The sequence below is a fragment of the Sinocyclocheilus anshuiensis genome, unplaced genomic scaffold (assembly GCF_001515605.1).
Source record: "Sinocyclocheilus anshuiensis isolate Anshui unplaced genomic scaffold, SAMN03320099.WGS_v1.1 scaffold703, whole genome shotgun sequence".
NCBI lineage: Eukaryota > Metazoa > Chordata > Actinopteri > Cypriniformes > Cyprinidae > Sinocyclocheilus > Sinocyclocheilus anshuiensis.
The window spans coordinates 281,759-294,531 of NW_015551036.1; the positions used below are offsets into that span (position 1 = coordinate 281,759).

A 12,773-nucleotide genomic window follows, 5' to 3' on the forward strand; every position below is an offset into this window, starting at 1 on the left:
AACAAACAAACAACAACAACATTCAATTTCTTTTCCGTTTTAAATGAAAAAAGCATTAAATAACGAATAGACATAAAAAAATAGCTTTAGAATTAAATATTTTGATTCAACATCGAATTTACACATAAAATATTAAGGCTGCAATGCTACATAAGGGCATACAAGATCTATGTGTTGTGTTATGTTGTGTTTGGGCTCATTTGAACCAAGAACGACTTCTCTAAATAAATATATGTGATCTACTATGATTTAATATTTGTTTGGTGAAGCAATACATCTGCATGTGTATATACTGTTTACATGTACTTACTATCGTTTAGTCTCTACTTGAAACAATATGCTTGTTGTATTCTGCTAGTTGAGACATTTTTAACAATATATAACACAAAAATCAGTTATGTATGATACATAACAGATCACAGTCACAATTTTATTTAAAATGTAGGCATATATTTTCAGCTCATATTTTTTTCTTCTTAAGACAACAATTAATAAAGCCATTTTTACACGTCAAAATTCACATCCCTATTTTTACCTCGTGTATTTTAAAATGCACACTATTTCACCAAGGTCCACTGGCTCAAAATTTCTGGGCACGCTGCATCTGAAGTGGCATTCAGGGGTAATTATGAAGACTGTTCAGAGGTGGCATGAATGCATTTACATTGCAATTAGAATTGCATACATAATGCTATGAGGTTTTAAACTGCCATTAATGTTTTTTTTTAATTGTATAAAAAAATTTTAAAATATGAAATTATTTTTGATGAAACTCTAAATATGAAACTAAAACTGCCAGTATGCAACTGCAAGTCACCGTCCTAATGAGTGAACAGCACATAGATGTGCTGCTCATAGATGCACAACAGTTTCGCGGTGGTTTTGTTCAGAACTACAATAGTTTCATTGGCGAAATTGAGCAAAACAGAAAATATCTACATTTTTTGTGTCTAAAACACAATATTAACATCTTGTTTATTGTACTGTCCTATAAAATCAATATTACATTTGCAATCGTGCAGATATTCGGGTAACAGCTAACAGATAACAGCACTCCCGCTTGTGTGATATTGCTAAACACAAAGTCAAAAACTAATTTTTGCCATCATATTTTTAATTTTAGGGGCAAATGCGTGACTGCATTCGTAGGCTTAATCATGCAATCAGTCGTCCTGCATCATGTTCATCAGCAACTGTATGCAATGTAAGATGATGTACAGGTCTGGGCTGGTGCAGGTGCTTTAAACGCATTAATAATTTTAACATGTTCTTTTTTGTATTTTTTTCAGAATTAATGGCCGCAAATGAATCCATTAAATTGACAGCCCTAATAAAAAAATTAATCCATTAAGCCCTAATAAAAATGCTTAACAACCTTGTGTAAGAACTCAAGTAATTAAGCTATTTTTGGTGCTGTCACACTCGCACAAAGGGTGAAAAAAGCACCATAAAAGCATTTCATATGACTCAACGACTCTTTTGTGCAAACTATTGAAATGCAGCGATGAACTCACTGATTCAAAAGCCATAGAGATCCAGTGCACTCTACCGCCCTGCATGCCCACTGCACCATGGGATAGCTGGCCAGGCAAGAGATTGGGCTCCGGAAGAGAGTGACACTCAGGATGGAGTAACGGCAGGATGGATGTGAGGCTGTTACCTGCAGGAGAGAAACACGACGTGACCAACTGAAAGCCAAGTCACAACGCTTTATACAATACAGATAATTTCTAAGCAGCTTCACATTAAGAAAACAGTTTTAATGTTGTTTAATCATCAGTTCATTAATTCATCATAGGAGTGTTGATGTTGTAAAGTTGGTGTCATTATCCAGCTCAATTCAGTTAAAATTTTCTTCTCATCTGATGGTGTCAGTGCACTTAAATCAATCATATTATCTAATAATAGCTGTGTTTAAAAGGGTTCCTCCTCACCTGATGGCAAACACTGAGCTCCACCAGGCTTCACCAGCTTGGTGTTGGCACTGATGGTTTTGCACAGCTTGCACAAGTGCCCGATCTCATTAAAAACATCAAAGTCTGGATCGTAGATCACACTACCCTTTGAGGGAGAGGAAGGTCAATAATCATTAAATTAATAATTCATAAAACAGCTTCAAAGGAAAACAATCAATATACAGTGTACAGACTGAGACCACATCAACAATCCTGAGGTTTTTTTTTAAAAACTGAAAAGATGGAGGTAAAATTACTACCCTTTAAAGGCTGACATATGAAACAATAGTCTGAAAAATATTTTCTTGAGCATCATATTTGATTGTATGGCTTGTATAGTAAGATATAAGAGAATATGGACCTCATACTTAACAGGACAAAACACCTCAGATTTATTCAGTCTCAAACTGAGCAAAAATATGCAATTTGGTGCAGATGATGTTTACATGGCCGAAAAAGTAAATGTAATGTAAATCAATGAGATCTTTATAACAGTTCAACAGACTAATTAGATAAAATGCATATACATATCAGTTGTCACTGTGTATCTCACAATAATATGTGTAAGTTGATACAATATTTAAATGCTTAGTTTTATGATTAAACCTCTGTAGTCCCAAACATTCGATGCAATACAGTGATGATTGAGAGATCAACAAATAAACGTTCCACAAAAGCCTGATGATCATATATTTGACACTCATGATTAACATGATTTAAAAAAAGATCTATGTGTATAATCAAGTAAACAAAAAGTTGATTCAGTCCAGTAAATGTTCATCTTGAGGTATTATTAACGATATAAAAGTTATTCTTACATTTATTTCATTACAATCGGCAAGGATTTCATGGCAAAAAGGCATGTAAACCACAAGCTGAATGTGGACAGATTTTAGAATTATACTAAATGTCTTTTACTTGCTAGGACATATAAACTATCAATCAGATGATAAAAGGATTGTGTTCAACAGGCTTTTCAGCAAAGTTTTGAGCAAGTTTTCAGCAAAATGTATGTATAAAATCATACAGTAGGCTTTATAGGGTTGAGGTTCTATATCATGAATTACATGAGGTGTCGATCAAAATATAATCAAATAACTTGCAGCAGTTTTTTTTTTTTTTTGGTGCCTTGCATTTTTTGTTGTTCATAGTAGTGGGAGTTGTGGAAAAAGTTTCAAAGCCTGCAGGGATTCATACCTTAAAAAATCCACCAGTTAACTATCCAGCTACCTATAGCTTTGTCTTACAACTTTTAAAATGACTTGAGACAAATTAATTCTAATCTCTAACTATTTACAAAGGGATATGATTCTATGATTCTCCCCCTATGGGATACTTGAAAAAAAAAAAATGCAAGTCAATGCGGTCACTTTGAGAGTCAAAAAAGCAACACGAAATTAATACCTGTGGCTCCTGACGATATATTGATCTACATTCTTTTCGCTCAATATACCGTCAGGAGCCACAGGTATTCATTTTGTGTTGCTTGTGTTGCTTTTTTTGACTCCCAAAGTTTTAAATTAAAAGCAAATTTTCATTTTGTGAACTATCTTTTTAAGTTACTAGGCATTTTTGGAAGTTGACTATGATTAATCCATTATCCATTTTCATGAAGGGACTCATGATTCCCTTCTGCACTCAGTGTAAAGAGTTGTATTCTGTCTTACCAGGTCTCCAATAACATGGTTGTCTGAGCGCTGAGTGCGGTTGATGCCCAGTATGCCGAACACCACGAACACCATGGCTCCGGTGTCCACTAGAGGACGCACTGCTGGTTTCCCACACTGACCTCCGCTGCAGGGGTTAAAGCCGGAGGTCCTGGAGATCTTAACCTGGGCAGGAGCTGATCAGATATACAAGATGTAGCTGACACTTACGAAAGAATTAAACAACAACTGACAAACTGACAGAAAATTAAGCATTTAGTGTTTAAATGAGAAAGATTGCACATGGGTATGTTTCAGAAGCAACATGTTGTTTAATCGCTTTTGTTTTGGGATAGTCCAAACACAATTTTGTGCTTTTGTGCTTTATATGTAATATGTTAATAATAGGCATGCTAATAAGCAACTATTTAATATTGAGAATTAATATATTCATGAATAGAAAATGCCAGCTACAACACCTAGAATCATTACTTCATTCTACATGCGTTTATAGTTCAGTTAAGAGGAAATAATGTACTTTAAAAGAATATACTTAAGTGTGAACTGAATGTAATGATTTTAGACACTGCATGATAATTAGAATTAATTGAAAATGTATTATAGATATATGTAATTTCATAATTACTTCTATTGTCTTTGAAATATGGCTAAAGTGTAACTGCTGAATGTACTGACAAACATTTATAGCAAACTAAAATATATTTTAATATAATTTCTTTCAGTTTTGAACGTATTTGTAATTACACATGAGTAGATTTAAAATATATTATCATTCAATGTAATACTGAATATCACACTACAGTTTAGTATGTTAGTCAACGCATCAAAATAAATGCAATATTTAAAGCAATATCAACATTTTATTACATTTATTAAAGTAAAACTTTTAATTTGGCATCATTACAAAGTGTAATTTTTAAAAGTGTAATTATGTGAGTTAAGTAACATAGTCATGAATGTGAATGTCTGAATGTCTTTTAAGTACACTTACTGTAAGTGTCTATTATTTCATTACTACTATATTATCTTCAAGTACATTTTTTAAAAGTATACTTTTGAGGTATGATTTTTTATTTATTTTTTTTACAACATAATATTCTACCACAAACCTTAAAGTGATAGTTTGGTCACACTTCATTTTAAGGTCCAATTCTTGCTATTAACAAACCATTAACTACGACTTTTGCCTCAACAAACTCCTAATTTGCTGCTTATTAATAGCTAGTAAGGTAGCTGTTAAGTTTAGGTATTGGATAGGGTTAGGGATATAGAATATGGTCATGCAGATTATGTGCTTTATAAGCGCTAATAAACAGCCAATAGGTTAATAATAGGCATGATAATAAGCAACTGGTTAAGAGTGAGAATTGGTCCCTAAACTAAAGCGTTATCGATAGCTTTTGTCATCATTTGCCCTCAAGTCGTTCCAAATCTGTGTGAGTTTCTTTCTTTTTTCATACTTTGAAAGTTAATGGCTTGACCAGCAAATGTTTGTTTACCAACCTTCTTCAAAATATCTTTTCTGTTCTGTTCAAGAAACACATACAGGTTTAGAACAACATGAGGATGAGTAAATGACTTCAGAATTTTCATTTTTGGGTGAACTGTCCCTTTAAATTAAATGCACATCTTCAAATACATTAAAAACCCAGGCCTGTACCTGTAGGTAGAGGTGCATAAAAGCTGCCCTGAGTGGGTCCATCCGGTCCAGAGCTGAACACACACCCCGGCGGCCCCTCACACACACGACTGGGGTACGGGCTGATCGTGTGCTGGGCGAAATACAGCTTCCTGCCCAAAATACAGACCAGATTCCTATCATCCCAGTTCATTTCCAGACACTTTGATATGCTGAAATGGGGCACTGAGTCACACAGGGTTAAATGTTGCACAGTGGAGGAGTGATAAAAAAGGATTTCATCACATGTTTTTTTCATACTTGCCTGCTGTGCTGCTGCTCGACTGACGCCACGTAGAAGTCAAACTCTGATCTCCAGCGTCGGCTGTCGTCACACGAGCGCAGAGTCAGCATCCAGCGCGGCCGCGGGTGATACGCGTGAGACACGCACACGCTCATCCGTGTGCTGAAGTTGCTATGGGGACTTCTGTAGGCCTGTTACCGTGACAACACATCCATCAGTGTTTGTCAGCTCAGATGGAATGGGTTGTAAGGGCAATTGACGCGCGCTGAGGTGATATGACATTACGCTGCGCAAACTGCTCCGAGGATGATGGAATTCTGAGGGCTCCCTATAGATTGTGTACATGGAAAGCTTTGTTTTTTCACCGAGGCATTAGCAGACGGGCGATAATGGCTTTTCTCTGTGTATTGAAGGTATTTAAGCGATGTGAAAAACACATTTGCTAGCCATAATTATGTTTTCAAGAAAATGGCTTATCAGAGCTGTCTCTCGACACGACTGTTTGTGCTCGCCATTGTTTCTTTTCTTTGCTTAATGGAGAATATTCAACTGGCAGCCGTGTGTGTGTTTGTCAGGGTCAGGCAAAAACAATTCATGAGTGTGAATCTGAATTGAACTGACCATGGCTCACAGGATGTTGAACTGTAATGACAGGAAGAGGAATTGAATTGCAATTCAAAGATATTCAATTCAGTTACGCAACAGAGGAATTTCATTAGTTCAACACTAGACAAAATATTAATACTGTCATTATTAATTTCACCACTTATTTGCCTATGTAAAATATATTTTAGTATTGACATAGACTATTTCAATACTGTCAAAATATTTAATAAAGCCATAAAACAGGTTTTGTTTTTGCTCTACAGTCCCACAAATGTTCACCACATTTGTTTTCAAATTAAAATGTAAATTTAAATAAATGTAAACGTGAACTTAAATTAAAAAAAAATTATATCAAAATTTGAATCTGTGTTTGTGTGCTATATTTTGTAAATTAGAGCATTTTGGGAAATTAATTGTGTTTCCTGTGTGGTCACTAAAAAGAAAGGTATAATTAAATAAGATATAAAATAAATAGGTTAATTTAAACAGATGGCTAGCTTAAAACATTGGATATTTATAATAAATAAGTTTTAACATTAGTCCTTATGTGTTTATGATGCAGTGTTTTTGATAAGTAAAACTAAAAATATTAAAAATAATTTTCATTAATTGAAATAAACCTGACATAAATATAATATAAAAAACTTAAAAAATAGAAAATGTTGCCTTTGCAACCAACTGAAATTAAATAAGTTGAAGTACTACAATTATTTAAACTAAAACTAAGACTAAAATAAAATAAATTAAAGCTGAGAGGAAATGTGTAAAAAAAAGAAGATAAAAAGACATAACAAAATGACTAAAAACGTAAAACTAAAATGAAATTGAAAACATACACTAAAATAAAATTGCATTCTTATAATATTAATGAATGTGACAGGTGCATCCACTCATCAGGTTTTATGCTGAGGAGTCGAGAACTTGTCCCTGGCAACCAGCGATGGTTCGAGGTTGTGGCATGGGGACATAACATCTCCGTACCCTCCATCAGGGAACGAGGGTTACGTACGTAACCGAGACATTCCCTATCTGTCAGTCACTACGGGTTATGTCGTGACTCGACATTATGGGGTCCATGGAAAGCGCCACAACCTGAACCCTATTGCATTACAAATGTTGACAAGCAGCCGCTTGTCAGACAAATGCTACGCAAAGGTCGTAACCTTCCCACCGCCCCAGCGCAAATTCGCTGACCTTGGTCCCCCCAGGGACCAAAGGTGAGTATATCGCTGCTGGTGATAGGAAAGCCGCTTTACCTTTCACCACAGAAAGTTCTTAACAGAAGGGATTTCGACCTTCAATGAAAGATTGCTTCAAGTCTTTCCTACTTGTTGTTACAGCTTGGCAGTAACGATGGGGAAGCGAGCCTTCCAGAGAAGGGCGCTATGGAGGCCACATCCTACCCGTAGGGAGGTGACGTGGAGACACTGATATGGACTGACCCAGGCCTGGGGCAGTACTACATATGGAATGGGTCTCTAAGGCAGGTACTACCTAAGAGTAGGGATGGAATGACTGCCAGCAGAGACTGACAGAATGGTCTGTCAAAGGGAAGACACAGGTTCACCGAGAGGGAAACCTTACCGTGGAAAATACACATATGGGATCGCCTGAAGGGAATCAAGCCATATGGACACCTAGCCCAGTACAGGGGCTGACCAGAGACCCGGGCAAGCTAACACCAATGCTGGGCCTGGCGGCAGACTGCTCCGCCCAGTCTGACTGCCGGGGGTGCTGGAGGATACTCCACCAGGGTTCGCCATCTGGGGAACTGTACTGGAGGAGGAAAAAGGCGCTCGCATCCCGGGGTGAGGGGGAATGGCGCAGCAAGCGTGACACTGGCCAGCTCTTCCCGCCACTTACCTGTTACCCAACACACAGGAAGAAACTGGCTCAACGCGGAGACTGTAAGCTCTCACGAAGGTGTTCGGTGTCCCCCAGCCCACAGCTCTACAGATGTCTGCCAGAGAGGCGCCGTGCACCAACGCATAGGAGGAGGCAACACTCCGTGTGGAGTGAGCCCTCACCCCCAGGGGGCACGGCTCGCCTTGGGACTGGTACACCAAGGCGATGGCATCCACTATCCAGTTGGCGAACCTCTGCTTGGAGACAGTCGGGCTTGGTTCGCCAAGGCGATGGCATCCACTATCCCGTGGGCCAACCTGTGCTTAGAGACAGCCTTCCCTTTCTGCCGACCTCCGTAGCAGACACAGAGCTGCTCAGAGCTTCTGAAGCTCCGGGTGTGGTCCACGTACATGCGCAGTGCTCTTACAGGACACAGCAACGCCAAGGCTGAATCTGCCTCCTCCGAGGGCAGTCCTTGCAGGTTCACCACCTGATCGCGAAAAGGTGTGGTGGGAACCATGGGCATCCCTCTGAAGGCCAGCCAGGAAGGTATAGAGATCCCAGGAGGACACCAGGGTTGGCCTAGGAGGATTTAACCTTCTGGCATCCCTCAGGAACCTGACGACGAGACCGTGTCTTTCCAGGGACCGGCCGTCCACTGCATCGTGATGTGCTGTGATAGCAGCCACATACACTTTCAAGGTGGATGGTGACAGCCTACGCTCCAACCTTACTTGCAGGAAAGAAAGCACTACTCCAATTGTGCATCTTCGGGGTCTTCTCAGCGAGAAGAACACCAAATCGCGAACAGACTCCACTTCAAGGCAAAAGCTCAACTTGTGGAGAGGGCTCTGGCCTGAGTGGTAGTGTCTTCCACTGCTGGTGGGAGATCACTTAGGTCTGCCGCGTCCCGTGATCTGGACGCGGATGCCAAAGGTGCAGAGCCTCTGAGAAAGAAGGTCCTTCCCCAGAGGGATGTGCCAGGGAGGGAGAGAAGCCTAACTGGGGGAAACGCATACTTGCGTAAAGCACGAGGCCAGTTGTGTGCCAGTGCGTCCGTGCCGAGGGGGGCCTCAGTCAGGAAGTAATACAGCTGGAAGTGGGAGGACTCATGGGAGGCAAACAGGTGTACCTGAGCTTCCCCGAATCGACTCCAGACCAGCCAGATCGTCTTGGGATGGAGTCACCATTCTCCAGGGAACGTTGAGAGCACATCGGCTGCACAATTGAGCTCCCCCGGGATGTGGACGGCACGCAGCGACTTGCGCCGTGTCTGACTCCAGAGGAGGAGATAGCGGGCGAGTTGTGAAATGCGACGTGATTGTAGACAACCCTGCCAGTTGATGTACGAAATAGTCGCAGTGTTGTCCGAGCGGACCAACACGTGCTTGCCAAGCAGCATCTTTAAAAAGACGCGAGCCGTCCGCAATCAGAAACTGCTCTTTAAAATGAAGCACCCAGGGGAATCGCTGAATTAACAGGGACACCTCTGATTGTGCCGTAACGCCGCCCAGAACAGCCTCTTCTTCCAGCAGCAGAGAGAATTCGCCTGGTGAATCTCGAAATGTGTTCATTCACGCGGCTCCAAAGCAAAAATCTGATGAGTGGATGCACCTGTCGCCTATTTATACCCGTGTGCACGGGGAGTGGCTCAGCATGCAAAATCCACTAGCCAAATTTCATTGCTGTTTTCTCTTAATCAGAGAGGATTCGGGCTCCCAAGTAAGACCCCATAATGTCGAGTCATGACATAACTCGTAGTGACCGACAAATAGGGAACTAGAATTTAAAGGCATTCTCAATTAATTTCAATTTATTGCACACAATCTTGGTGTTTATGTGTGTGTTTATATGTGTTTGTGTGAGGCCAAACAGACCTGAAAGAAGGGCACATCCCCATGTGTAGACGATGATGCTTGCCAAGGTGCAAGTACGCTGGCACTTAGTGAATAACGATATAGAGGAACAGCAGAGCCCAGCTCCAGTTTAAACACATATACAGTAAGGAGACCACCTGCAGAAATTCATAGAAACAGTGGTTAACTACATCAAGGCAGCAGACATCAGATACCATTCAAAAAATTGGGGCCTTTATATTTATGTATGCATTTATTTATTCATGAAAGAAAGAAATTGTTACTTTTATTCAGCAAGGGCACATTAATACGATCAAAAGTGACAGTACAGACATTTATAATATTACAAATGATTTCTATTTCAAACAAACTTCCTGTTCACTAAAGAATCCTAATATACATACTGTACATATATCTACATATATATAATCATTATTGTAAATTGTAATACTATTTCAAAATATTACTGTATTATCTATTTTTAATCAAATAAATGCACCCTTGGTGAACATAAGTCTTCTTTCAAAAACATGTATAAATATAGCTGCAAGCAGCGATTACTGGGGTTCAAGCACCTTAAGGCAAAAAAGACATATTACATATACAAATACATATTATTTAGCAAGCTTGTAACCACATAAATCAATTATTAAAACAAGCATTTTTGGCAATTCCAGGTAATTTACCTTACCAAATATTATGTTTTTAACATTTATAGCTGTTATAGCACCACCTATAGTCAGATCTCCATAAAATTTGGATTGCTTCTTTAGAATCATATGCTGCATGTGCTCACCTAATTTCGTGAAGTTCTGAGTTTTCGTTCAAGAATTATATGCTTTTGGGTATATTAGGCCACACCCATTTTCTAAATGACCTTGTTATAGCTAACCAAAGTCAAAGGTTCAACATTTATTTGATTTATTGACCTAGACAGTCCAGAGAATTGCACTGCAGTGGTTTTCTTGAAGTTAAGCAAAAAACCTAGGACTAGTTCAAAAAAGTAGTTATTTTTAAATAATCTTGAATACTTAACAAACAATTTGATTGACAGCAGTGTTTTTTGAGGCAAAGTTGTTCAGAATGAGGAGATCTATCATATGATATGAATAATGTGTGCATGTGTGAAAAGCTGCGCAATATGTAATCATGTACGCACTTGAAAATTGCAATATCGCCCCACAGTGGCTGATTTCTTTCAGATTTCTCACAGACCTTTAGGGGCATGAGTCAAACAGGCCCACTGAGTTTCATTTCAATTGGCCTCTATTAACCCTGCCTATTAGGTGCTCAAATTTCATTGGCCAACGGCAGCCATGTTTTTCAAGATACATAAACCTACTCAAAGACTTTGGACACAGACAATGCATGTGAATTCAATCGGACTAACAGATGCATAGTTTTAGCAGTTATGTTTTGTCCTATTATAGGGCCACACAGTGGCCAGACTCAGATTTTCCTCATGTGACCTCAGACTGAGTTCTTAATATGCATATCGAGTATGGTGTAAATATCTCATTCCGTTGAAAAATTATAGCTGTTTTAGAAAAAGTGTCAATGCATCTTTCAAAAGTTTTGGCATCCTTTAGCAAAGGTGAATTTGCAGGTCCAGGCCCTTGTCATTTCTAGGCTGGACTACTGCAATGCTCTTCTGGCTGGACTTCCATCAAGCACAATCAAACCTCTACAAATGATTCAGAATGCAGCAGCACGACTGGTCTTCAACGAGCCCAAAATAGCCCATGTTACACCTCTCTTTATCTCCTTGCACTGGCTACCGGTTGCGGCTCGCATCAAGTTCAAGACATTGATGCTTGCATATAGAACAGCCACAGGCTCAGCACCCGCCTACTTCCACTCACTACTACGAATCTACATCCCCTCCAGAAGTCTGTGATCTGCTAGTGAGCGACGCCTCATGGTACCATCACAGAGAGGCTCAAAATCACTTTCCAGAACATTCACGTTCACCATTCCTGGCTGGTGGAACGATCTTCCCACCCCTATCTGGAATGCTGAATCCCTGACAATTTTCAAGCGACAGCTGAAAACACATCTCTTTCGACGCTACTTGACTTCATCCTAAAAAAAAAAAAAATAAAACTTTGTCTTTCTGTTTATTTATTCCTTCCCTTTCTAGCTTGTACTTATTTGAACAAATGCCTGAAACTTGGTATTACGAGCACTTCCTGTGTCTGTTTGCCTCTTTAAGAAGAATCACTTTATGTATTCCCCAATTGTAAGTTGCTTTGGATAAAAGCATCTGAAAAATGACTAATGTCTAAATGTAAATGAATTTTATTTCTTTTATTTTATAATTTTTTTGGTTTGGTTCCGATTGGGCGAAAACCCTAGGACTAGTTTGCAAAAGAGGGTTTTAAAATAAATCCAAAATGGCCGAAAATTTCTGTCATATGCGCTTTGTTTTCTTCTTGACCCAAGGAGTCCAGTGATATAAAACTTTTGAGTCTACAATAAGCACTTTAGGAGTTATGAGCGATTTCATACTTTTGATCACTGTAGCACCCTCGTTTCAGTGATTGGGGTGAGCCTTGGTAATGTTGTAAAGAGAGGATGGGAACTACCATCCCTCAAAGTTTCAGGTTTCTACGCCTTACGGTTTGGTCTGCCCGGTCACTTTTATGTCTGAATGCTAATCTTTGAAAAAACAATTACAATAGGGTTTCAGCACGCTTGAACCTCTAAATATTACCAACACCAAACCTTTTAAAAGGTAGCATGTGAGCTGTCTAAAGTAATGTTTACTACTTTTAAAAGCAAAAGTTTGTGAAAACTTGTTCAGCTGAGCAACTTTGACCCTTTAATGTCAGGTAATATAAGGTATAAGGATGATCATGAGTCTTCATTATTTTTGAATATATTATGTTTATGCTAAAACATATTTTTCTCAACCTCTAGAAT

General features: G+C 39.1%; 1 protein-coding gene across 1 annotated transcript in view; it reads right to left on the reverse strand.

The window, feature by feature from the left end:
- Window positions 1-12,773, reverse strand: part of LOC107661343 (protein dispatched homolog 3-like) — a 41,859-nt gene that overhangs the window by 4,634 nt on the left and 24,452 nt on the right. Inside the window, exons 11-16 of the mRNA XM_016450867.1 lie at window positions 9,873-10,009; window positions 5,566-5,735; window positions 5,283-5,413; window positions 3,623-3,798; window positions 1,935-2,061; window positions 1,515-1,660 (exon numbers count right to left, since the gene is read on the reverse strand). Of these exons, the coding sequence (XP_016306353.1) occupies window positions 1,515-1,660; window positions 1,935-2,061; window positions 3,623-3,798; window positions 5,283-5,413; window positions 5,566-5,735; window positions 9,873-10,009 (887 nt within the window). The remainder of the gene's footprint in view (window positions 1-1,514; window positions 1,661-1,934; window positions 2,062-3,622; window positions 3,799-5,282; window positions 5,414-5,565; window positions 5,736-9,872; window positions 10,010-12,773) is intronic.